This window comes from Nelusetta ayraudi, unplaced genomic scaffold (genome assembly GCF_046127955.1).
Source record: "Nelusetta ayraudi isolate G7.1 ecotype Tasmania unplaced genomic scaffold, CSIRO-AGI_Nayr_v1 ptg000079l, whole genome shotgun sequence".
In the NCBI taxonomy this organism is placed as follows: Eukaryota; Metazoa; Chordata; class Actinopteri; order Tetraodontiformes; family Monacanthidae; genus Nelusetta; species Nelusetta ayraudi.
In genome coordinates, this window is record NW_027466129.1 from 1,433,930 (window position 1) to 1,460,708 (window position 26,779).

At 47.8% G+C, this 26,779-nt stretch overlaps 2 protein-coding genes across 8 annotated transcripts; both read left to right on the forward strand.

The window, feature by feature from the left end:
* The first annotated feature begins 4,275 nt into the window (after nt 1-4,275).
* hoxa3a (homeobox A3a) lies at nt 4,276-25,125 on the forward strand. Of its 7 annotated transcripts, none has more exons than XM_076044420.1 (4): nt 4,276-4,360; nt 14,201-14,261; nt 18,584-19,203; nt 23,591-25,125. In XM_076044420.1, exons 3-4 carry the CDS (start codon nt 18,702-18,704, stop codon nt 24,409-24,411), a joined length of 1,323 nt encoding a protein of 440 aa, XP_075900535.1. In that variant the 5' UTR covers nt 4,276-4,360; nt 14,201-14,261; nt 18,584-18,701; the 3' UTR covers nt 24,412-25,125. The 7 variants fall into 7 exon arrangements, with proteins under 7 accessions (XP_075900535.1, XP_075900530.1, XP_075900533.1 ...); XM_076044415.1 differs by lacking the exon at nt 4,276-4,360 and adding an exon at nt 12,158-12,690; XM_076044418.1 differs by lacking the exon at nt 4,276-4,360 and adding an exon at nt 12,158-12,369.
* hoxa4a (homeobox A4a) lies at nt 5,086-7,505 on the forward strand. Its single transcript, XM_076044427.1, has 2 exons — nt 5,086-6,201; nt 6,829-7,505. The coding sequence occupies exons 1-2, from the start codon at nt 5,766-5,768 to the stop codon at nt 7,176-7,178; spliced, it is 786 nt and encodes a 261-aa protein (XP_075900542.1). The 5' UTR covers nt 5,086-5,765; the 3' UTR covers nt 7,179-7,505.
* Nucleotides 25,126-26,779: the final 1,654 nt, after the last annotated feature.

The window sequence follows — 26,779 nt, forward strand, 5'->3', positions numbered from 1 at the left end:
GGCCAATAATCACGTAGTTTTTGATTGATTTGATCTCGGATCAATTTTTATGAAATTAATCAGAAACTAACCCTAACTTAGGTGACGTTTCCCAACTTTGTGCGCATCACAGCCAGCTCTCTGTCTCAGACGTAGTTTCAGCTCAACTTAAAAAAAACAAACAAACCACAGACTGGACAGGAAACATGGAGAGAAGCCGCCGATGCGGGCTGCTCTTTTTTTGGGAGGGGGGCCCAATAAGTCAAGACAAGGACGATTTCTCGCCGGGGCCCCATGTGCAGGCGCGCAGCCGGCACGAGGAAGAGCGAGCAGAGAGGCGCCCAAGGTTCACGCGGAGGTCAGACACGGAGCCAAGATAAATCTGCATCCTCCCCGAGCCACCAGCAGAGCCCGCTTTAGGCCAAGTTCACTGTCAGCCCACCGCCACGCGCACACCGCACACACACACACACACACACACACACACACACACACACACACACACACACACACACACACACACACACACACACGCACACACACGCTAATTACACACATTTGCGCGGCGTTACCTATGAGCGTAAATGCGTATAAATGAATGTGGTTACCGGGACGGTTCGAATGTGACAGCAGTGCACCACCGAGACACAGCTGTGTGTGTGTGTGGGGGGGGGGGGGGCAGGCAGGCAAGCAATTTTAGCCAACCAACGTCGCCTCCAACAGTGACTTTCGGCTGCTCGGATGTTGCTGCTCAATAACTTCAGTGGCTGATTTGCATTTCTTGCAGCCGTGTATCAGTCCTGAGTGGGAGCTGATCAGATTTGTCTTTTTTTTTTTTTGTCTCTCTCTTGATGGAAACATCATCACTGCAGCCGCCCTCAGATGCTGCTGCTGCTGTTGGCATCTTCTTTAATTACCAAACCATTTTTTTTCCAGTGTGATCGCTGAGATGCGATGCTCGCAGTTAAAAAAAAAACGCTTTTTCCTCTTATGTTTTTTTCCCCCCTTATAAAGAAAAGATTTGGTCCTCCTGGTTTTGAAAAAGAGTGGGCAGATATCTTTAGGGGTGGGAGGAGTGGGGGGCGGCGGAGAGGGGTTTCTAGGGGGGTTTCTGGGGGGCCTGATAGCTGCAGATGAGCAGGAGGAGAAATTGGGGTCAAAAGTTTACGCGCCGAACACGTCTCCGTCATCTGTTCACTCGGAGCGCGATGCCAGCCTTATAATAGCGATCTTGACTCTGCGCACAAAAGGCAGAATAGCTTTGAATTACATATGTCGGCCCGTGCACTCCAGGTGAACCCTGGAAGCGCGGTGACCCCGCGCCGGAGGGACCCGTCCCCCCGGCAACAAGATTGAGTGCTCGGCGTTTTATTAGGGCGGCTTGATTGGTGAATTTCCTTTGAATAAATCGCATTTGATATGTTTGGGGACGAGGGAGACATTTGCATGCGGAGGATTGATACCCTCGACCCGGTCACAGGCTAATGGGAAGGCCCGCTGCCCCCCCAGATTGAAACCCGGGACCCCTTAAAAAACATTTAGCCCCTTCGCTCTTCCTCGTTGCTTGAATAGAAGCGCGCAAGGAGACAGAAATGACGCAGATGTTCGTCGGCCGGGTTAAGGAGTTTGAAAAAGATCGTTTGTGCGGGATCATATTGTTTCTCTGTTGTTGTTGTTGTTGTGTTGTATTTATTTTCCGCCGAATTAATGGTTGCATCTGTTTTACGAAGCGGGCCAAACTATTTAAGCGCGACAATCATTAAAAACAAAACAAAAAACCCACTGTGATTTAAATGCCCAATTTTTAAAAAAGATTTTAATGTTTAAAAAGACCAAACGATGTGTTCCCTGACAGGGAAAAACATCTTTCAGCGACTGCAGGACGCGTAGTAAAATGGCAATGAATTATTTTTATATGTCACCATCTCATTGAAGATCCAAACAATTCGAGTGTGTGACTGGGAAAGAGGCGCTAGACTGAGAAAATTCATATTCCATCATCTCTTTGATTTGACCTTGACAAAATAAGTATGAAAAAAAAAACACATTTAAATGGAGACACTTGTTTCACAGTAGAAGCTGCAGAGGTTTGCTCAAAACGCCACGAATAATATTTCTGCTATTTGTGACACAGCGACAAATATTCAGACCATAACATTGGGCAAAAGCATGAATAAGGAGGACAACTCATTAAAAACGTATTTTATCATTTTAATTCCCAACTTTTTTTCCCCCCCAAAAAATATAGGAATAGTAAATTGGAAATTTAAAATAAGAACTTCAGACGGACAAAGTATTTATCCCCAGTGTGCAGCGCCAAGAACCTGATGTTATTATCCCACACGACTTTATGAAGTTTGGGCTTTATTATGGACTAACGGCACCGTGGAATATTATTATGCACCCACACAATTAATGCCAAAACTCACTTTAAATTTGGATTTTCCATTTTGTCTCGACTTGGTTCGAAAACGGCTGAAATACACTTTATAAAACCCAAAATCTTGGTTCAATTTTCAGAGGAATGTTTGCATTTTTTCAACGATGCAGCTGCAGTTTTCTCTTCGTGCAGCCTCCACTGCGGGACTCGCTGCGTCACTGAGTCCAACCCAAGTTTGCACACACACAGCCAAACTGTTTAATTCTTTGCCTCAGTGTCGTCTTTTCTGTGATAACCCATATCAAAAATATTTCTTCATTGGCGTGAAATCATTTTTTATTTTTTTATTTTTTTTGCAGCCCGTCACATCCTGGGCGTAGAGCGAATTTTTCATGCGGCCGTCAGCGCTGCGCAAAGAGAAGGAGACCTTGTGAGCGCCACGCGTAATCTGTCACCGTGCTCGCGGGCTCTTCTCTCTGATAATCTAAATTTTCGCAGCAAAGTGTCAGCATGATGTATTCCGGTGAAGCCCTTGCACTTCACACTATATGCACCGAGAGGAAACAGCGTCATGGTGACGCTGATTTTTATTTATTTTATATTTTTAATTTTCAACCCAGAGTAAAAACACAGCCGTAGCGGAGGCAGAAGGGCTCTTTGCATCTGCAGGAAGATGCAACGCTGAGTCTAAATGCTTCGGTAGTGAATTACACCATCATTACACCATCATGTCGTGAACACTGCAGTGCTCGGCTGTGATTTCCCGGAGCTTTTACTGCGCTCCGAGCTGCAGCAGCAGCAGCAGCAGCAGCAACAACATCCAGCCCTGGCTGTTCCCTTAACATTCTATTTATTTATTTATTTATTTTTAAGGAAATAATTTCCATTATTGATAGGGGCAATAAGAGGGAGTAGATGGATGCGCCAATACAAGGCAACAAGTAGAATGACCTGCACGTGAAAACAAGGAGCCGTTTTGGGAGGGTAACGACACTCAGTGCTTATAATAGCCGCCCCATATATTCACGCACGGGCCTCTATCTGCGTGAAACAGACCAGCAGCGCGGCCTTAAATTTCCCTATCACGTCCAGTCATCTTACCGCTGACATTATGGTGACGTATGACCTCCCAGGTGCTCCCTCGGCCTCGTGGTGAGAGTGGAAATATGGCCCCGAAGTGCATCAGCAGAGTTGGGTTGCGTGGAAGGAAGAAAGAAAGAAAGAAAGAAGCGACGTCTGCACGAGGCCTTGAGAAGCTGCTGGTCAGCTGCACCTGTTTCCAGGCTCCTGCTCCTGGGAATCTAAAAAGAAAAACACGGTTTCTTTTGCTACTTTTCTCTCTTTCCTAAGACATTGCAGACTGATGTCGCTGCCTGGATATTTGGAAAGAAAAAGATTTGCACACTTTTTTATTTTTTTTAGAAGCAATCCTCCGGGTGGAAGCCTCCCGGGTGATGACCCTCTAAGTGCTTCTCTCCCCTCCCCTCCCTCCACAAAAAAAGTTGCAACAACTGAAGTCCAAGTCCGGGGTGAGGCCGAGGTCAGCGCGTCTCCCAGATATGAAAATGTTGGCCCCCTTTGGAAAAATGGCAACGCCTTGTTGTTTAACAAAGACTGTCAATGGGCAAGATTAATCAGAAACAAAATGGGAGCGGTGTCACTTTTGGGTCAGGCAGAAGTTATCTGTGTTTGGGGCGGGGGGGGGGGGGCGCGAGGAGGAGAATAGAGGGGGGGAGGGGTGGTGGACAGATCGGAGAAAGAAGGAGAAGAAGGTTGTTGGGGGGCGGAGGGGTGAAAAAGAAAAGCTTTCAATATTTCCTCAAGTTTTGTTTTTTTTGTTTTCGTCCCGTGCAGGGCCCCGCTGCACGCGGACAGTGACGGCGGAGGAGCTGCAGCAGCAGCGTGAGGAGTCTCTCAGGAACCGCATCCAGCGAGGAGGAGCCGCTGCGGTTGGAAACATGCGGGACGAGGACGTGATGACGGCGGCTGGAGGGAGACACGGTCAGACACTTTCTCTTTGTCTCTGCGGCCCAAAGTGGATCGTTTGTATATATCATTGGAAATGGGTTTATTTTTTGGTACTGAAATAATTGTCGTCCATCTGTTGGGACAATTCTAAGAATAGTTTCCCCAAATTTTTGTTTCTAAAAAAAAAAAAAAAAAGAAGTTCAACAATCGTCTTTGCATTTTACATTTACTTTTAATATTAGAAATGTATGTCGCACTTTCTTTAAATTGTATATTTTGGCTTTTCAATGGTGGTAAAGAAACAGTTCGTGGTTTCTTGAAACTGCGTGAAGGGATGGAATCTGAATGTCCTGCTGGTGTTTTGCAGCCGAGGCCGAGGCTCAGCCTCACTCTGCATTCTCCAGATTAGAGCTGAATTCTTTCGTTCCTCAACTCGTTCAGTTTGTTTTTTTTGTTTTTGTTTTTTGCTGCGTGCGTGCTGTTTTCTACATGCAGATCAATTCAGACCTCTTATTATTATTATTCTTTTGGCTTTTTCCTATTGCTGTTGCTCTATCGTGCAACATTTCGTTTGTGGCGGATATCTGGGTGTTAATGAATTCTGCGACTTGGTGGTTGCTGTCAGGGGACTTTGGTGACGTGATTGTGGGACAAAGTGGACTGCAAGTCTCCGTTTGCTCTGCTCGGTGTGAGACTGGTGATGATTTGGAGACGAGGAATCTTCATCATCTTCTTCTTCTTCCTCTTCTTCTTCTTCTTCTTCTTCTTGCTGCGTGTTATGGCAATGCAATTTTCACTGACGTACAAAAAAAGTATCTCTGTCTGTCGCGATCGCGCCAACACTTTCCACCTAAAAAAAATAAAATAAAACAACGATGATTTCGTGAAGCCAAAATGAGACACGCAGTGCGAGTGTGTTGACTTTCTCTCGTCACCATCGAACAACCCGGAGCAGCAGCAGCAGCTTCAGCCGCCGGATTCCTTTGTTTTCATAACCTTCATCTCCTCTGGGCTTGAATTTCATCATCTCAATCGAAAGGGGGAGTTTTCATTCCTATTTTTTCCCCCCTCATTTTTTTGATTTCTTATTTCTCCCCCTTCTCCTTGCGCCTCCTCTGCTCCTCACCGGCCCCGGTGCAGGAAACTAGTTGCTTGATGGTTGTTTTCCCCCCCACCTCTCCTCCTTCTTTATATACCCTGATTCAATAAGCAAAACACCAACGTAAGCCAGCGCGAGCCGCGCCGCGCCGCTGGTGCCAGTGCCATGCTTTCCATTGGTTCCTGTTTACATGATGCCCACAGGACACGCCGTGATTGGTGGCCCCGCCGCACGTGACCAGGCAACTTTGTACATTTGACAAGGGGAGTAGGAGGGTTTTGTGGAGATCAGAAAAACGACAGCGCGATAAAAATTAGTATTGTTGCACTTCACAAATTAATGACCATGAGTTCCTACTTGATAAACTCCAACTACATCGAGCCGTCCTTCCCGCCATGCGACGAGTACCAGCAAAGCGGATACATCCCCAACCCCGGTGACTACTACGAGCGGCCGAAAGACACGGGCTTCCCCCATCACAGCGAGCCTTCCTACCCGAGGTCAAACTACACGGAGGCGGGCTACGACTACGGCAACGTCGCCACCGCCGCCGCGCTCGACGACTTCGGCGACGGGCACCATGCACAGCCGCAGCCCGTCCCGCAGAACCACGGTCCCCGCCTCGGCGCGGCCCCGGACGGCGGCGCCGGCGCGGGCGCGACGGCCGCCAAGGACTGCAGCCTCGTCGCCGCCGCCGCCGAGGTCTACCCCGGCGTGGCGAAGGGCAAGGAGCCGGTGGTCTACCCGTGGATGAAGAAGGTTCATGTTAGCAACGGTGAGTTATGATTACGAGGATGTGAAGAGGGGTTGGGGGGGCGCGGCGGAAAGAAGCTCCGTGTATGCAGCAAAAGCAACGCAGCGCAGCGCAGCGCAAATCGCAGCGCAGCGGCACCAGTGAGCCGCTTTTCTTGCAAAGCGGCAGATTTACGAGCATCGAGCAGCGGGGTCGGTAATTAAGGAGCCTCGTAAATTTTTATTGCCTGTGTTTCGAGTGTCGGGGCCGCGCGCCTTTTGTGTTGCGTTCGAGTCCCCCCACCCCCCCACCCCAAAGTGCCTCCACCTCTGGAGCCCAGCCAAGCGCTCATCTCCAGCCCCGCCGCTGCTGCCGCTGCTCAGCCTGGTCTCGTCCCTCTGGATGCGAGTGATTCACGTCCACACTCGGCATCACATCCACATTGTTAAGGTCACGTCCATTTAACTGAGACGAGAAAAAAAACCCTCCCCACGCATGATTTTCCCCAACGATTTTTTTTGTTTGTTTATTTAAAAAAAAAAAAAAAAAATTAACGCCCATTTTAATCGCGCCTGTTTAGATGATGGCAAATATGAGATGAGACGCCTGTAACACCTGCCGGGCTGCTTCTCTCCAATCTCCCCTCCTCCCCCACCTCCTCTCCCTCAGTCAGCGCCAGTTACAACGGCGGGGTGCCCAAGAGGTCCCGCACCGCCTACACCCGCCAGCAGGCTCTGGAGCTGGAGAAGGAGTTCCACTTCAACCGCTACCTGACGCGGCGCCGGCGCGTGGAGATCGCGCACACCATGTGCCTGTCGGAGCGGCAGGTGAAGATCTGGTTCCAGAACCGCAGGATGAAGTGGAAGAAGGAGCACAAGCTGCCCAACACCAAGATCCGTTCCTCCGGCTCGGCCTCCTCCTCCTCTTCTTCCTCCTCCTCGGCGGCGGTGGCCCAGCACCAGCAGCAGCAGATGAAAACAGGCCAGCAACTCGTCCCCACGCCGTCCACCGCCCTATAGTGGAGCGAACAACGGCCCAGAGAGAGAGAAAAAAATAACGCAGACTGAGATGGCGAAGAAAATAACACAAGGTGGAATCTGACGGACCGATTCTCAGTATTTTACACACACACCCTCTCCTCCTCCTTCTCCTCACACTCCTCCTCACCCTCACCTCGCCTCTTCCACCGGGTCTCCTTCGTCCCCGCCTCGCCGGCTCAACTTCCTCATAATAAGCTTGAAAAATCCACCTCAACTCGCTCTGGGTGGAAACTGAAGTGTTCATTTATTGGTTTATTATATCCATGACAGAAGGAGAACGCACATGCAAGCCCTAGGACTTGGATTTTTTATTTTTATTTTAAAGAGATAAAGTATTATCGCAGTGAATGAAGTAAAAGTAAGAATGAACTAATTTTTTTATATATCATTTCTCAGTTTTTTTGTCTTTTTATTATTCCTTTTTTTATATAATTTTTCTGATCATGAGAGATTCTAATATACTTGAAGGATGTTTAGTTTCCTGTTGGGAAACCAGACGGCCGTTCTGGACGGAGGGGAGGCGCCAGTCAGTGTTTCGTTATACTGTTGAATGTAGTCCAGGTGACTTTCACATTTCATGTACATATGAAGGCACAACATGCGGAGGGTTTGATCCCGTGGGGTTCCGTTCGTTCGGTGTCGTTAGGCGGCTATAGTTTTATTTGTGCTCTAGATCGTCCCCTGTTTTCGTGCCGTTGTGTTCTAAAACTGTGAATATTTGTGTATGCGTGTGTGTTTTGTTGTCTCAGTATTGGTCGTTGTGATGCAGGCTAGCGGTAGGCTCAATGTGTCCTTGTGAAATAAATATGTTCTTCAATTATAACGCTGCTTTTGTCTGTGGATATTTTTTTTTTTTTTTTTTAATCTGATTTTATTTGAGCTCAAAGCGAAAGAAAAATACAACAAAAATCTTTTTGTTTAAATGACTTCAATCAGCTAAAATGTTGCATTTCCTGCTATCATTTTTTCGAGGGGGGTAAATTTTGATTTGGGATTATAAAACGGATTTTACACCGATGCTTTGTCTGTGGGTACGCGTGCGTAAAAGTGCATTTGCGTCCGGGTTTGACCTTTTTAATGCGCCTCACGCCTTGCAAGTCCTTTCTCTAACCCCCCCTAAATATAGTCGCCTCTCATTTATTGTATTTGGTGCAACTCGCCCCATGCGGATTTAATGGGATTTGTGTGACACTTTTTTTTTTTTTTTTTTTTTTTTTTTTTTTTAGAAAAAAAGAAAGAAAAAGATTTGCAGCACTTGGAACACGTGTCGACGCTCCCCAGAGTTTAATTCGTGTCATCCGTTTAGCAGCCAGTGCGCCTCGCGCAAGCCAACAGCGCTGCCCTATGAAACACGACGTCTGATCCCATTATGTAAAACAACACTCAGCGGACACAAATTCTATTCCGGAACATGTGCAAGAATGTCATGCCTTATTTCGGCTGAAGTCTGGCTCCAGTCACGAGGGAGAGAGCGAGAGAGAGAAAATCTCTGCTGCGTAAACGGAGCCGGATTTGCAGCTGACACGCGGGAATCGAACCGTGGCCGCGGATTGTTCACTGTATCCGGCCACACGCACAGCTTCTCTCCCCTGCCGCGGTGGGCAGAGCTGAGCTCGGCCCCGGGGAGTCGGTCGGCCGGTCGGGTCGGTCGGTGCACCGACGTGCGAGTTGACGGTCACTTAACCTGCTCCGTCCAAACAATAGAGGGTTCAGCCAGAGGACACGCTCCACTCTGGCCAATCACCGTCCCGCAGCACTTCTCCTGACCCCTGACCTCTCGACACACACAATGTTCAGGCCATACATCAGCGGCGAGACCCCCCTCTGCCCACCTCCCCCGTTTAGGATTTGCTCAAAGACAACACGGAAACACACACACACACACACACACACACACACACACACACTAGACAGAGAAGTGATTTGACGCGCAAAAATAATCCCAGCTATGAATTCTCCCAAATACGATTCCCGGCGGCAGCTCGCCTGCAATTCATCAGGGCAACACTGGTTGTCAGTCGGCGGAGGGATCTGAGACACGAGCAGGAGGCGCTGCCTTCTGCCTGTCAGCGCGCTGTGCTTTTCATCAAAGCGTCGAGACAGGTTTTTATTTATTTTTTTAATTAAATTTTTTCCGCAAATAATTTTGTGTGTAAAATAACCCCCCAAATATATCGAGTCCACACATGAAAGTGAGCAGACTCTCCTTTTTCTTCCTTCATGCATGGTCCAAAAACACACCTTCACACAGAGACGCAAGATGGCGAGAGACTCCAGCGACTTCTGACGAGCTAAATTATGGATTTGAAAGTCATTTGATTCGCGAATAGAGGTCACTTCCAATGTACTGAAATTTTAATTCGGACCGGTTCACGTGACTTGTTGAATAATGAATAGCCCCGGGGTCAGAAATAGATGTGGAAATCTGCTGTATTTTCATTAGTGATTCTCTTCAGGCTGCGAGTCAGATCTCCTCTCCTCCCCTGACACGAGCCCTGCTGTCCGGACACACCGACATGAGCTGTGAGTACTTGACTGCTGCTGCTGCTGCTTGTCTTCACCTGCTTCCCTTTTATTGTGCAAAACCGAGAAAACACCCTGGAGTGAGATTTTTTTTAAAAACTTTTGAGCAAGTTCAGAGACGTTGTAATTTGATCTCTTCGCCTCCAGGGAGGTTTTGCTGTTGACTTTGTGGCTTTTGCTTGTTTTACATTTCTCTTTTAACAAATATGACTAAATATGTAATACAAATTTACATGAATATATATGATTGCAAAACATTTACTCCACACACACACACATGTTAATATGCATACATCTGTGCATGCATTTTCATAGATTTGCCATCTTAAACCCAAAAGCATACAATGACACAGAGAGAAGGACTTGCAGATAAATAAGGAAAATAAATTCAAACTTTTTTTGGTGAAAAATGTTTTTATTGAGCGCAATATTTCCGAATATGGAGCCTGTGTGGTTGCAATAAATATTTAAATATTTGTTTGCAAAAACAAAAAATTCACCGGTGCCCGAGAATCTTTAGAGGGAAAATGGATCAAGAAACAAACAAATAAACAAGACAGGAATAAAAACAACAGAGAGCCAGCAATTAAATTATACCTCAAATGCAAGACTGACGACATAAAAAGTGAATCATTTTTTTTGTGTTGTTTCGGATCCAGCTTCTCGTAGTAGTGGGACGATACACAACGTTAAAATAAGTATTTAAAGTTACATTTGAATTGTGCAATTTATGTGGATGTTTGTAAACGTGAAGTCTCTTCATTGTACTATTATGAATAATAATAATAATAATAATAATAATAATAATAATAATAATAATAATAATAATCTGGGAAAATCCCATTGAAAGCTCCTAGACCGAAGCTGCGAACCTCCCTGCGGCTCCAGCTCGGTCCCTGTTGCCTTGATGTTGGAAGCCTCGTGCTCGGTTTCACCAGCCTGCTGGCTGTTGGAGCTCCGGGTGTCGACACCATGGGAAGATAGTGGCCGCCGTCTGGCCAACGTCCAGGGCGGCTGCTGGCTGCTTTGGCTCCAGCCGCTGACAGCGATAAGGAGTCCTGGTCTGTGTAAATACTTGAAAAACATTCTCTAAAAAAGAAGGAAGAAAGAAAAAAAACAAAAACAACCGGTTGAGATTTTAAACGTCATCAATCAAACGCAGCTTTGCTAAAAGTGGCCGAACCAACCAACTGATGGTCAAAATCGAGACGGCTTCAGGTGGTGAGTGCGGTGATCAGCTGCATGTAGGCGGCAATGCGGACTCGCGGAGAGCTGCACATCTGGAAGCTGCAGGGCACAAAACAAACACAATAATACACACTAATAACAACAACAACAAAACAGCATAAGTCTCCACATCTGCTGCTAGTCCAAACCCTCGGCTTGTGACGTCTCCTCCTCCCCGTCCTTTATTCTCAGACTACACAGAAGGTGATTTGAACAGCGTCTCTCCCTCGTGTTGCCCGTCTTTAAAAAGTTCAACTTGTACTTTGCGCGGACAAAAGGCTGCTGTGGGAGTGGGATGCTGTTCGTGTCCGCCCCGAGTGATTAATAGTTGTGGTGGGATTTTTTTTTTCTCTCTCTCTCTCCCCCCCCCCTCTCCCCTCACCTTCCCCCGCCCCTTCCCACCGCCTGCTGACGGAGAAAACAAGCGCCAAATGGTGGCGAGAGGAGAGAAGAAGCTCCTCCGGGCTGCAAGGCCAAAAATCACCTGCATGATCGGAAGCCGCAGACTGAAAAATATAGATTCATATGACAGCGATTCACTGAGATAGTATATAGATCCCCCCCTATCTCTCTCTCTCTCTCTCTCTCTCTCTCTCTCTCTCTCTCTCTCTCTCTCTCTCTCTCTCTCTCTCTCTCTCACACACACACACACACACAGCTTGTCAACGGAAACGAGCAGAGCCATGTAGGTGTGTTTAGTGAGGGGCGGGGGTCCATGTAGTGATCAGCAGGCAGCAGCACAACTCTGTGCCCCCCCGCCCCCCCGCCTCCTCCTCATCTTCACCTCCTTCACCTCCCCTCCACTTCCCACTCCCCGCTTCTCTCCCTGCTGGCTGACCCGCCAGCCAGCAGTCCCTCACGGCCACCGGGACGGCAGGTAGAGAGAGAGAGAGAGAGAGAGAGAGAGAGAGAGAGAGAGAGAGAGAGAGAGAGAGAGAGAGAGAGAGAGAGAGAGAGAGAGAGGCTCCTACTGTTGCTGCTGCTCACACAGTGACAACTATCACACTGCGGTGTGAAGGAGCCAGAGCCGGGGCGCGCAGTGTGACCGGGGGCTCGCTCCGGGCTCAGTGCGGGCTCCGCTCTGCCTCTCTGGGCACCAACCGGAAGCCACTGAGCGGCCACTTTCCAAATGTGACACAAGCGTATATTTCCCCGTGAAAGGGTCGAGTCGGTAGTGGGGGGTGGGAGTGGGGGGGTGGGGGGGGTTTGACTGCCTCTATTAATGATTCACCGGCTCAAATAAAAAAAGGGATTTAAGTTGACGTCGCGTCACGTGACGTGAGCCGAGCTGCTGCTGCTGCCGCCGCTGCCTGTGCTGCTGGTGCTGCCGCCGGTGCTGCTGGGGTTCTACGGCGCGGTGAAGAAGAACCGGGAGCCGCCGGTCAGACCGTGGTGATGCTGGCCGTGTGATGGTGCTGATGTGCGGGATCCAACCAACACACACACACACACACACACACACACACACACACACACACACACACACCGGGGACTCGCTGCTTCTACCGCCGCCGCGTGTATAGCTGAGTGTTGATCGAGCGCCCCGAGGACGGACGGACGAACAGGGTGGGTGGAGGGAGGCAGCGTGCCCCCCCCCCCCTCAACCCACCCCCAAACCCCCACCTCGGTACCGTGGATGTGTGTGTGTGCGTGTGTGTGTTCTCTGCTGCGGCGTCTCGCGGACGGATATGTTGCTCCACGCGGACTCGGCGAGCTCGGGGAGGATGGATCTTATTCTGAGGTATTTCCGCCGATTGTTTCATCACCGCCGCGTGAGTGAGTGATTGCAGCGCGAGGCAGAGGTCACCAAAATAGCTTCTTCTTCTTCTTCTTCTTCTTCTTCTTCTTCTTCTTCTTCTAAATCCGGGCAACAAAACGGCCACGAAATCAAAAAATCAAATCATTGGAATTATGTCTGAATATCTGCTAATATTATTGAGGCTATTGTATTGTAGCCACCGTGCCGTAAAGAGTGGCTCGCGGCACCTCTGAGGGGACGGGCTGTGTGTTTATCTGGGCCACGAGGAGAGGAGTGCAGCCTCTGTTTGAGTTACAGCCTCCAAATCTGTCACGCAGCTTCGAGTGTGAGGATGAAATACCCCCCCACCCCCTCCCTTCCAATACTAATAATAATGATTTTAACTATTAACTCTAGCATCACTTTCAGCCGAGGAAGCAGCTCCTCTCTGTATTTTCCGGCCTGTTTTGTAAATACAGCCGCCATTTAAACACACTGCAGTCTCCAGGTGCAGCTGCTGCTCACCTCTATTTTTTTCTTCTTATTATTATTTGGTTTATTTTTCTTTGAGAAAACACGCATTTTCCTACACATTCTTCCTCTGTGTGTTTATTTGTTAAATTTTTTGTTTGTTTGTTTCTTTTGGTTGTGCTGCAATGATGCATCGCGGCGCTCTCCGTAAAGAGGCGCTTGCTGGCCGTGTTGGGCTTCTGTCGCTCCGCCGGGGGAGAAACGAGCTTATAATGGAAGACGGAGTGCCATCCAGGAGCGCGCGGCCAGAGCGCCGGGGTCACGCCGCTGCCGCGCGCTTGATTTATGGGCGCGGGGACTTCGGGGGAAGACGGTGCGCGGCATCGAGGGCTAATGACTTGCCGCGCTGCTTTGTGTGTGTGTGGGGGAAACAACACGGAGCAACATTTGCATCGAGCCGCGTGTGTGTTTTTGTGCTTTAATTGCAATCGATGATTTGAATGTGCTCCAGAAATTGTGATTTGCGTAAGTTTGGCCTCTAATCTAATTTTTTTCCCCCCACTTTTTGTTTTCGTTAACTTATTGTAGTTTATTAGATGTTTAGAATTATATTTCTGTTACAATTATGATTATTATGACGCCGTTTATTATATCTCTGTTGCTATTTCTGTGCTAAAATGTGCAGAAAGGCGTTCAGCCACAAAGGCGGCAGCGTTTCAATCCGAACAATGGCCCAAAATTATAAACACGGACATTCTGACAAAAAATTATTTTGTGTTTTCTTTCTCCTTTGTTTTTCAAGACCGGATGGAATCTTTAACTATTTTTTAACTAATTTAATTGGAACCCGTTTGAGCGAAAAGGCCTACAACGCAGTCGTTACGCTACAATTTACCATTTGTAAAAATAAATACATATACATATATTTGTATCTTTGCTTTTGCCTGTTTTTATAATAAGCACCCAAATATTCAACTAAACCAAACTACCTTCGGCTGATTTTTGAAATAACACAACGTTATTTCCTCTCCTCCAACAACAGAGATCCAGCCGCGTGAACACGGGCCACCTCGCGGTCTCCGGGACACCGTCATCCGCCTGCAGTAAGTCCACGTCCGCTCTTTATTGATTTGTGTTATGAATGCTTTATGCTTGATGATGATGATGATGATATCCGCGTTCAATCTTCAATAAGAGGCGCAACACGCCCACGGAAACGCGCGGCTCGAAGCGGGTCGGACAGCGCAGCTCGTGCAATAAGTCCTTCTCCACTTGTCTCGCGGCCGTAATTTGTCACTATAAAAGTGACGAAGCGGCTCTCGGAGCGCAGCGTCACTCCGCTGCAAAGAGCGCGTTCTGTGTCTGCTGCTGCTGCTGCTCCACTTTACAACTTTCCAAATAGTTCAATCCGTGTTGTTTTTGTCTTCATTTTTTTGTTTTGTTTTATTTTCGCCCCTTTCTTTCCCCCTCTCGCCCACAATGGCCTCGTCCCGTGTTGGGCTCCGTCCTGACATTTAACCCTCAGCTCGGGGACAAATTAAAGAGATCAGGCGAATCAGCGTTTCACTCTGTGCAACAACAAAGAAGTAAATAATTACACAACGCGCCTGCTTGGCTGCGCTGCCCGGCTGCGCTGCCCGGGAGAAAAACAGCCGAGTTGGCGGAAAAAAAAGTCCTCACGCGTGGATTTTTTCAGTCCCACTCACTTTTCTCTCGGCCCACGCCGTCCTACAACCTTCCACCTTGTACTGAAGAATCTGTCACTGAGTTCCCGGATTCCCGGAGCCTGAGAGCAGCAGCAGCTCTGGACGTGTTTCCCGGTGCAGAGGACATAAATCTCCCGGCTGAGTGCTCTCACCTCACCGGGGGGATTCCCCAGCAGGCTGCCGCAGCTCCTCGGCTCTGATCCCCCCCCACTGCACCTCCTCCGTCCGTGCACCGCCGTTTGGGTGGCCATGCAGGCTTCTCCACCCTGCTCCAGCTCCAGCACCACCGAGTGGTGGTGGCCTGGTCATTATCGTAAATTCATAATAATAGAAGTAATTATAAAATGTTTGTTTTTTTGTTATTGTTTTTTTTTTTTTTAAAAAAAAGAGGTCACAGCAGGATCGTCCGCAGCTTTGAACCGAGGACGAATCGAGGTGGTGCCTGTTTGCGCCAACAAAGAAATAAAGAACGAAAAAAAAAAAATGGAGGCTCACGTGCAGAAAACGCGGGTTGATGATTAATCCCGGGCAATAGAGGCCCTTTATGTGCCTTGGAAGTGGGAATGCTGCGTGGTCAGCGCCTTGACTGCCTTTTGTGTCGCCAGCCTCGCGACCCATCGCGAGCGTCCAGCGGCCTGCGATCCTAGCACAGGACGCAGCGAAACAACAAACGGCCCAAAAAATAAAAAATCCACCACCTGCCCGAGCGCCACGAGCCGCTGTTTACAAAGCAGCGTATTATTATTGTTAGTATTATTTACTGTTATTATCATTTGGTTGTATTCACCGCGCGCCCCTGGTCTGGTTGGTGGTGTTGGCGAGGGGGGGGGGGTGCCTCTCCGAGCCGCCTCTTATTTGCATAATTGTGTGTGTGTGTGTGTGTGTGTGTGTGTGTGTGTGTGTGTGTGTGTGTGTGTGTGTGTGTGTACGGTGGTGAGTGACGCTCAGGTTCGGGGCAGTTCACTGGTGGCTTCCTGCCCCGGTGCTGCTTGCTCGAGGAGAAGGGGGGTGGGGGGGGGGGGGGGTCACACCGTCCAGCGGAGGATGCAGGCAGGCAGCCCCGCGAGCTCTCCGTTTCTCTCTCTCTCTCTCTTTCTCTCTCTCTCTCTCCTGATGAAAGCTGCTGCTGCAGCTCCTCCTCAGCATGACGACACTTTCAATCTGCGGCCCAGATAAGTCTTATCAGGGCTGACCCTGGGCGCTCGCGAGCTGCTTTCGTAATCTCGCTTTTGCCCATCCACGTCGAGTGAAGAGGGGGAGAAGCCAAAAAAATATATAATAACAATAGTAATAATAATAATAATAATAATAATAATAATAATAATAATAATAAATCCCTCCGTCGAGGCAGGCAGGCAGGCAGGCAAGCCGAGAGGAAAAGGCTGCGTGTCGGCTCTTCCCCCTTTTTTTGTTGTTGTGGCTGCTAATTCCTGCTGTATGGCAGGTCGCAGTCTGCCTCCGCTGCTGCTGCCGCTGCCGCCGCCGCTGCTGCTGCTGCTGCCTCACCCAGTCAGTCAGCCAGCCAGCCAGCCAGCACTGCTTTGCTCTTCTCTTTTTCAAACTTTTTTTTCCCTCCCCTCTCCTCTCCTCTGGATTACCGCTTTGATCGATTTCGCCGCTGAATGAGAGAAGCTCGCCCGCTGCTGTGCGCTCGTCGTCAGAGGAGAAGGTAAGCATGGCCACAAATAGGCTCCCCCGGCTTGTAAATGGCCGAGTTTGCGTGTCGCGGCGGTGATTTATCACCGCGCGACTCGGATCGCGGTTCAGGAAGAGTTCACACTCAGACTGAGAGCGAGGAGGATTTTTTTTTTTTTTTTTTTTTTTACCTCGCCCGGCGTTCATTTGTCTCTCTCTCTCTCTTGCTCTCTTTCTCTTTCGTTCTTTCTTCCTTCCTTGCTCCCGCCGTTTTATGGCTCTCGCGTCGGTGCGCCGCCAGATAGAGACCGTGGCTCCCTGATATGGAAGCCGGGTCACTCCGGGTTGCGGAGAAACGGCGACACCTCACCCTCACCCTAAGGTGTTTTTTTGGGCTGCGTCCACGCCGAGCGCGGAGCTCCTTCTTGTGCTCACGCTTCGATTTTTACTCAGTTCTTTTTGCTCTCCGCTGCTTTAAGATAGCAAAAAGAACTTAGAAATAGTCACTGTGTAGCAGCTTTGGCTCTTGCAATTATTTGTGTTGCACAAAAATACATTATTATTATAATATTATTATTATTATTATTATTATTATTATTATTATTATTATTATTGAAGTAATAGTAATACTACTACTACTACTACTACTACTACTACTATATAATAATAATAATAATAATAATAATAATAATAATAATAATAATAATAATAATAATAATAATAAATGCATTTTCATCGTCATCATCTATCCAGAAATTTAGATGACTTTTCACCTGAAAACATTTGTTCAAACACCAACCAGATGAATAATTGTTTAAATGTGTTAGATGTGTTTAGAAATAAAATATCTGGTCATTTCTTTTAGACAAACTCCAAAATGGAGCGAAATACAGAATGCAGAATTAAATGCTATAGAAGTAAAAATGTGCCTAAAATGTCACCATCGTCATTATAATTATTCCAATAGAATCAGAATCAGAAACACGTTCACACAAGTAGGTTTAACACTTACAAGGAATTTGCTTTGGTGTAGTTGGCGCTTAAATAACAAAACAAAAAAAACAACAACACAGCAGTACGAAAAAGAACAGCTAACTATACTAAATAAATAAAAGCATACAAAAGACCATCTCGAAACATACAACGAATCCGAACTAAACGATTCATTTAGGAAGGAAAAAAAAGAAAAGAATCCTTTGTTTGCGTGACTGGCTGTATTATTGCGGGATCTCTCGCGGCTCCATCGGGCTCGGCTGCTCGCTCTCCTCGGGCCGCTCGTACCGGGGGAGGGCGTCCCGGCCCACTGACCCTCCCATACATCACCTCGACGGGGCCGCCGAGCAGGACGGCACCGACAGCAGTCATTATTATGGGGCCTGCGAGCTAAAGTTCACGCCGTGGTCACGCGGGGCCGGGGATGCTCGCCCGGTTTTTCTGGTTTTGCTCGTCGTAGCTTCTTCTTCTTCTTCTTCTTCTTCTTCTTCTTCTTCTTCTTCTTCGTCTCATCCATCTTGCGCCTCGGAGCGCAAGAGACACGAGCAAGGAGAGAATGTGCGTGTAGATAATGCGCTGGGCGGTGCGAGGGTGATTTCGATTATATTTTTCTTTTGAAAATATCATCGAACATGTGAAAAATATTTGTGTGTGTGCATATATATATATATATATATATATATATATATATATATATATATATATATATATATATATATATATATATATATATATGGGTTACAAGTCTGCATGAATGCATTGAGCAGTTTCCGGTTTAGGAAATGAGGTGTTGGAGTGTCGACAGGAGGGACAATAAATCAGAAATCTGATTTTCCTGCTAACAATCCCTTTCAAAAAAAAAAACCTCAAGTGTTTCTTTTTGTGTGGATGTGGTTTGGTGCGCGTGCAAAAAAAGGTCGCTTGCGTGCCTTCTGTGGCCCGCGCGAGCCAGAAGGTAAACGGTAATGGTGCGCGCGGGGCTGCCGCCGCCGTGTCAGGCCCGCATTGAGCAAGTAAGATGGATCGCCACCATTTCTTCTCACCTCCTCCCCCCCCCCCTCCCTCTCTCACGCTGCTTCTCGTAACCCCAGGTTCACCCGCGGAGGCCATTGGCGGAGGGGCGTCACGTGACCACGGGGGTGCCAATGTTATTCTACACGGGTGTCAGGACCCTGTCACGTTCCGAAATAAATATTGGGAAACGGCGAGATGCAAAAGGCAACCTACTACGACAGCTCGGCAATCTACACTGGCTACCCGTATCAGAGCGCAAATGGCTTCGGTTATGATGCCAATCAGGTCCAATATCCCCGCGCCTCTCATGTGGAAAGTGAGTACCATCGACCCGCCTGCTCCCTGCAGTCCCCCGGCGGCTCCGTGGCGCTGCACAAGCCCGGCGAGATGGCGGAGGGCTGCGACAGGAGCGCGGCCATCCGGGCGGCGCCGTCCGAGGTCCATCCCGAAGGCAATCAAGCGCAGGCCCCGCCCCCCGCCGCCCCGCACTCCCCCGGTGCCGTCAGTCAGAACGGAGGTGGAGGCCCACCACCCCACCACCAGCACCAACAGCAGCAGCAGCAGCAGCAGCAGCAGCCCGGTGCTGCCAAGAGCGGCTCCCCGACCTCCGGCCCCGCCCGCGGCAAGCAGATCTTCCCCTGGATGAAGGAGTCCCGGCAGAACACCAAGCAGAAGCCGGCCAGTAGCACCAGTTCAGGTACATGCACGCACGCACACGCACGCACGCACACAAAGGAGTCACAGAGGTTCTGTTGAGGGACGACACAATACATAAGGGTGTGTGTGTGTGTGTGTGTGTGTGGGCATTAAAACACCCACATCAAGGCCCTCAAGGTTCCAACATCAGTGACGTCAGCTGGTTCTGCTGTCTCATTGGCTTAAAACTCACGTGTCACGTGTTGCCGCAGTGAACACCTCAGTGACCCCAAGTGACAAACTCAACCTGCGACCAAAAAAACAAAACAAAAAACCAGAAAACAAAATGAAAATAATGTAATGATGTTTGTAACTCGGCTCATTGTTGTATTTGCGTTCCCTGTTGTGCTGCGTGTGTGTGCGCGAGCGAGTGTGTGTGTGATTGGCCCGTGACCTGCAGCTGACCTGTCCCTACTGTAAACACACAGCTCGGCTGATCACACAGTGTTCCCGCAGAGACAACAAACAAACAAACACGCACAACAGTTGTCTCAGTTTGTCGCCTTGTTTGGATTAGAGGCAGCAGCTGTTGCTTGGTTAGTTAGGGGGTGGAGGGAGGGGGCTTTTTATTGAGAGTGTGTTTAAATCAGAAGAATCAGAGACTGGAATCTTTTTTTTTTTGGGGGGGGGGGTTGTTTCAACTGGAATACAAGATTGTGTTAATTGTGATAATTTAGTTTGTTAACAAAATACACTGCCAGCCAAAATAACACACAGATGTATACATATGTGTGTGTGTGTATATTACATATATATATATATATATATATATATATATATATATATATATATATATATATATATATATATATATATATTCATATATATATATATATATATATATTTATATATATTCATATATATATATATATATATATATATATATATATATATATATATATATATATACATATATATATATGCAGTGGGTTCGGCAAGTATTCCAGCCCCCCCTAAACACAGACTTGAATAAATCTTTGCTGATTTATGACTATATAAACACTGAAATATTACATGACCACAAGTATTCGGACCCTTCACTCAGTATCAAGTAAAAGCACCTTTTTGAGCCAATACAGCCATGACTCTTTTGAGGAATGATCCAAAAAAACAAAAAACAATCAGTTGTGTCAGGTTGGATGGTGAATGTTGGACGTTCACAGAGTTGTTCTGGAAGCACTCCGTCGTTATTTTAGCTGTGCGCCCGGGATCGTTGTCTTGTTGGAAGGTGAGCCGTCGGCCCGTTCTGAGGCCGTGGCCACTCTGGGAAAGGTTTTTGATATCAATTCCTTCAATTGCAACCAGTCGTCCCTGTCCCTGTCCCTGCAGCTGAAAATCACCCCCGCAGCATGATGCTGCCACCACCATGCTTGACTGTAGGGATGGTATTAGGCAGGTTGATGAGCAGAGCCGGGTGTCCTCCACACATAGCCCCTAGAATTCAGACCAAAAATTCCAATTTTGGTCTCATCAGACCAGAGAATTTTTTTTCTCAGTGCCTGGGAGTCCCTCAGGTGTTTCTTTGGCAAACTCAATGTGGGCTTTCATGAGTTTTGCACATACGAGAGGCTTCCGGCGGGCCACTCCGCCTTGAAGCCCCAACTGGTGGAGGGCTGCAGTGACGGTTGTCTCTCTAGAATTTTGTCCCAACTCCGCGCTGTATCTCTGGAGCTCAGCCAGAGTGATTTCTGGGTTCTTCTTTAGCTCTCTCACCAAGGCTCTTCTCCCCCCGACACTCAGTTTGGCCGGACGGACAGTTCGAGGAAGAGTCCTGGTCGTCCCAAACTTCTTCCATTGAAGGATTGTGGAGGCCACTGTGCTCTTAGGAACCTTAAGTGCAACAGATTTTTTGTTTGTTGCCTTGGCCAGATCTGCGCCTTGCCACAATTCTGTCTCTCAGCCCTTCAGTCAGTTCCTTCGACCTCATGATTCTCATTTGCTCTGACTTTACGCTGTGAGCTGTAAAGGTCCTATACTGGCGGGTGTGTGCTTTTCCCAATCAAGTCCAATCAATAGAAATAAGCACAGCTGGACTCCAATGAGGGTGTAGGGCCATCTCAAGGGTGGTCAGAAGAATTGGACATGCAGCACCTCAGAGAAATATACAAGCGTCACAGCAAAGGGTCTGAATGCCTATGGCCATGTGATATCTCAGTGTTTATTTTGTAATAAATCTGCAAAAAGTTCTGCAAGTCTGTGTTTATCTGACAATGTTGGGTGCAAGAACGAGGAAAAAATTTAATTAATGGATTTTGGCAAATGGCTAAAATACATGAGGGAAAAATTTAAGGGGGTCTGAATACTTTCCGAACCCACTGTGTGTGTGTGTGTGTGTGTATGTATACATATATATATATATATATAGACCAGGCTTGTGGTTGAGGCTATATGGTGGAATATCCTAATTATTGTGTTATTTGAATAGCAAAAGCTGTTGCTTCTGGGATTTTAATTACAAAACATTAGCCACATTTTTTGCACACGTGCGAATCTGATCCTGAATCTGATCCTGAATCTGATCCTGAATCTGATCCTGAATCTGATCCTGAGAAGTTGCACGAGTGCACGCGTTGTTGTTTGAGAGATATTTCTAGAAATTGGCCGTACACAACGTTTGGCTTTTTGAATCGTGCGTCCATAATTTGCAGGTGCCTGGGAGTTTCGACCTCTGTTTTGGGGAAACAGAGGTTGTTCTGAGAACGCAGACACGGCCTCCGTGTTCTGTGATTTATCTTTTGGGGAAGCTGCTGTATTTGTTTAACAGGGGGGAGCGCAGGAGCAGCAGACGTGCATTAAAATGGCCTTCCTTTTTTAAAACTTTACTCGTGTGCTTCACACTCGTGCGCGCCTTCCAAATCATTCTCTTTAATAAATCAAGCTGGCGGGCCTCACCTCCGTAATGAATTCATCGATACAGTAATAACTGTTATCACAGGTGACTGCCCCGCCCGCGCCGGCATTCCTTCTCCCCGCTGCCGCCTCCCTAATGGCTTAATGGCTCCAGTTATGTCACCATGCATTCCAGCGGCTCGCCGGCCGCCTGGATGCAGGTCCTGGAGACGCCTCGTGAAATTTATTCAGCGCTGGCCTGCTGCCACCACGGCTGAACACGTTGAGGGGAAGGATGTGAGGGAGGAGGAGGTGGAGAAGTAAGAGAAGGTGGAGTGAGGGTGGATGTGGAGGAGGAGGTGGTGAGGAAGATGGTGAAGGAGGAGTGGGTGGAATAGGAGGAGGAGGTGGAGGAGGATGTGAAATAGGTGAAAAGGGTAAAGGAGGAGGAGGTGGAAGAGGTGAAGGAGGAGAAGGAGGATGTGGAGGTGGAGGTCTATCTGGAACGAGACACTTCATTCACCCACAGGAATACATAATGCTTGTGTTTGCATTATTGTCGCTGCTGCTGCTGCAGCAGCTGCAGCTGTGTGTCTACGGGGGGAGACGAGGGTCAAAATGCTTCGTACTGACTCTGAGGCCGACGCTCGGGATTATTGACCCGCTCATGTTGGAATAATGTGTGTGCAAAGGAACCGAAAGTGTTTGCATACTTTGTTGGTCGTCTCCAGGAGTGATAAGGGCCAGTCCGAGTGCACGTGCACGCACGCACGCACGCACGCACGCACGCACGCACGCACGCACGCACGCACGCGCACACACATCTAGATGAAGTCATAAGCTGCGTTTCCATGACAGTTTTTTCGCAAAATAAAAGCGATATTTCTCAAATTTTGACAAGTACAATTGTAACTTGCAGGTGTTTTCATTGAATGGTGTGAAGCGCAAAAGCCGTAATTCTCGTCCCGCGGGACGCAATTCCTAAAAGCAATGTCGTCCCGCAAGATTTACGAGAATTCCGTTTGCGATCCTTTGTTTGCCGTCAAGAATGGTTGTTTATATTTTTCTCTTTTGATCACTTGTGAAAAATACTCTGTCCGTCCAAACATAGTGCACCATTTTCACTGGTCAGTGAACTGGTCACGTGACCCTGTACGTCACGTACGCTGACGCGTAAATGCGAAAAAAGTGTTTCCATGACACTTTTGCAATATACCTCTATATAGATACGTCTGAAAAAAACCACTTCCTGAGAGCTTCAAAACCTTTTCGCCATATTTGAGAGTTTTTTTTAATTTTTTTTTTCTAAATTTAAGTATTTCCATGGCCAGTTTTTATTGCGATATTCAGGTTTTGTGCAATTCTAGGGGTCATGGAAACGCAGCTACAGACAACCAGGAATTGCCTATTTGTCCAGTGAGCTGATTGCTCTTAATGTTTGAAACTGCGTGAGTGTGTTGTGCTCTCACTCTCACTCCTCTGTGTGTAATGGATTACTGATTACTGATTACTCCCACCCACCTCTCTCTCCTCCTCCTCCTCCCTCGCCCCGCTGACAGTGGAGAGTTGCCCCGGCGACAAGAGCCCCCCGGGCTCGGCGGCCTCCAAGCGGGCTCGGACGGCCTACACCAGCGCCCAGCTGGTGGAGCTTGAGAAGGAGTTCCACTTCAACCGCTACCTGTGCCGGCCGCGGCGGGTGGAGATGGCCAACCTGCTCAACCTCACTGAGAGGCAGATCAAGATCTGGTTCCAGAACCGCAGGATGAAGTACAAAAAGGACCAGAAGGGCGTGGGGGGCATGATGCCCTCGCCGGGGGGCCAGTCGCCCCGGAGCCCCGGTTGTGGAGGAGGAGGAGGAGGTGGTGCTGGATACCTCAACTCTATGCATTCTCTGGTCAACAGTGTCCAATACGAGTCCCACTCGCCCACCTCCTACAGCAAACCTCACCAGAACGCCTACGGCATGGCCACGTCATACTGCCCGCCCCCCCAGAAGAGGTTCCCCGGCTCGGACTCGGCCACGCCCGACTATGACGCGCACCCTCTGCAGGGCAACGGCAGCTACGGCGGGACGCACATGCAGGGCAGCCCCGCGTACGTCGGAGGCGGCGGCGGCAACGGCGGCGGCGGCGGCTACATGGACTCCATGGCCGGCTCGGGGAGCTCGGTCTTCGGCCTGACCCACCTCCCGCACCCGCCGCCGCCGCCGCCCGCAAGCATGGACTACAACGGCGCAATCACGGTGGGCAGCAGTCAGCAGCAGCAGCAGCAGCAGCAGCAGCAGCTCGGCCTGTGCGACGCCGCGCCGACCTACACGGACCTCACGCCGCACTACTCTCAGGGAAGAATCCAGGAAGCGCCCAAACTGACGCATCTGTAGCGGCAGTAGCTGCGGCGCGGCGGCGGCTCGGATCACTCCGCCCATTGTCTCCTTCGTCCACCTCCGAGACGCATCACTGCTTCGTTTCCGCGCCTCCTCCGCCTTTTTTCTCTCTGTTTATGTTTTTACCCCCCCTCACTCCCATAGTTTGATGTGTGAAGTAGCCTAGGATAAAATAATTACGCCTTGCTTGAACTTATTATGATTTCCCCCCCTCCTCTGTCGTTGCTCGTGTCATTGTCTCACGAAGAACTTTATCTGGGCGGTAGGAGTCTAGAGGGTGGGGGTGGGTGGGGGGGCAGTACATCCGTAGGCCTATTTAACCTTTTTTTTTTTTTAATCCCCCCATTTGATTTTCTTTTCTTTTTTAAATTCAAACAGGGTATTATAAACATTAAGGTATTTTTTTGTTTGTTTGATTTTTTTAAAATGTGAATGTGTTCATTTATTTATCCGAATTTGAAGGGTTTCTTTTTTCTATATATATTTGTTTTGCATTTCATTGCACTTATTGTGAAAGGATCCTTAAACAGCCACGAGTTGGGATTTGAAACGCGTTGATCTAATTCAACGCTCACACGCAGCAGCAGCAGCGGCGGCCACCCTTTCAGTTGTGCTGGACTCCCTCACCTTATTTATTCGGTTCGGTGTGAAGACAAAGGGACCTTTCAGTATTATTTGCCACCTCCGAGACGTCTGTGTGCGGAGATAGTTTGTTAAAAAAAAAAAAAAAAGAAAAATTAGCATCCAGATTCTTTTTTGTTTTTCCTGCAGACGCTCCAGATACATGTGTCACGTTTCCTGATTCTCTCGTGCCCTCGAAAGTGTTTTCGTTTTTTTCTTCTTCCCACTCAGATAATCAGTCATGCAATAAGGGTGCGAAGAATGACACAGGTCAGCTGTTTTGTTGTTTTGTTTTTTTAAATTGAAGATCAAAAATATCGCATACATGGTTTTATTTTTTTTTTCTTCTTCTTCCTGTCACACATTCCATGCTGCTCCAGTTCGAGTAAAAATAATAAAACAAATGAAAATATTATTACAGGCAACCTCGTTTTGATTTGGAAACAACTGAAACATTTACGGCATTTCATAAAAGAAATAACTTCAGGGGGGGGGGGAATCGTTCAATATTAATTGATTATATTGTACAAATGAAAAATGTGGAAAAAAAACAAACAAAATGTTAAACAGCTTAGAACAAAATAGGCTAAACAATGCTAGATTTATTTAAAAACAACAACAACAACAACAACAACAATAAATAACACTCGTGGATGGCAATGGATTAAACCTGCCCTGCGAACAAAATAATTTAAAATAAAATAAAAACCGCAAAACAGATCCAACATTACACCAGTAACGCTCCGGATATAAATATTTGATCCATATTCAAAGCGTCCTTGCTCTCCTCTGCGGCTGAGGGGAACCTCTCGGGTGGCCTGCTCCGCTCGTGTCATCTGCGTGGGCACATCCATAATAATAAAAGTGTCATCCGGGCCCTTCACGGCGGCTCTGCGGAAAGGAGACGAGCTAAATGAGAAGTGCTTTGAAAAATAATTCCTCGATGTTCAGTTCAGTCAGTCACACGAGGGCTCGGGGAGGATTCAGCCTGCAGCAGCAGTCCGACACACTGCGGGGACGATGTTATTCTCATTTAGCGCAGAAAAAGCAGATGAGAGTCAGCCTGGTAGAATTCAGTCAGAGTCACAGTCCTCAAAAATTAATTAAAGCCATTTTTTAAAAAAAAAAAAAAAAACCATCTTAAAATAGTTTTAGTTTGATTTCCAAATATAAAGAAAACAAAACAGAGAACAAACAATATTTTCAAAATAATATTCGTTTGATTATGAGGGGATTTTGAAGCATAATTCAAGACGATTCAAATCTCACAGACTCATCAAGCCAAAAACGTTTCCTGCAATCTTCACCTTGTCGAGTTAGATTTTGCCTCGGTGCTGCAGCAAAATTGTTTGTCTCGACATTTTTATGTTTTGTTTTGTTTTTAGGCATGCGAGATATTTTTGCATGTTTTTTTTTTTTTTTTTTTGCTGCCAGACATGATTGATATCAAGGGGGCCGTGGACATTAGCCACCGTGACATATGGCTAGCAGGGAAAAGCTAGAACAATTGAACCGTGGTGTGTCAGATCTAAAAAAAAAAAAAAAAAGAAAAAAAAAGAAACAGAAAAAAGAGGAACAGTATCTCTGCAATGCCAGACAGCGAGGCACTGATTTGAGCCACATGCGACACACAACCCCCCCCCCCCGCCAACCCCCCCCCCCCCCCCCAAAAAAAGGCTTTAATTCGAGATATAAAATTCCTCTCTTCCACCGCGTCTCCTCTTCATCCGCGTGGGAAAAAAAG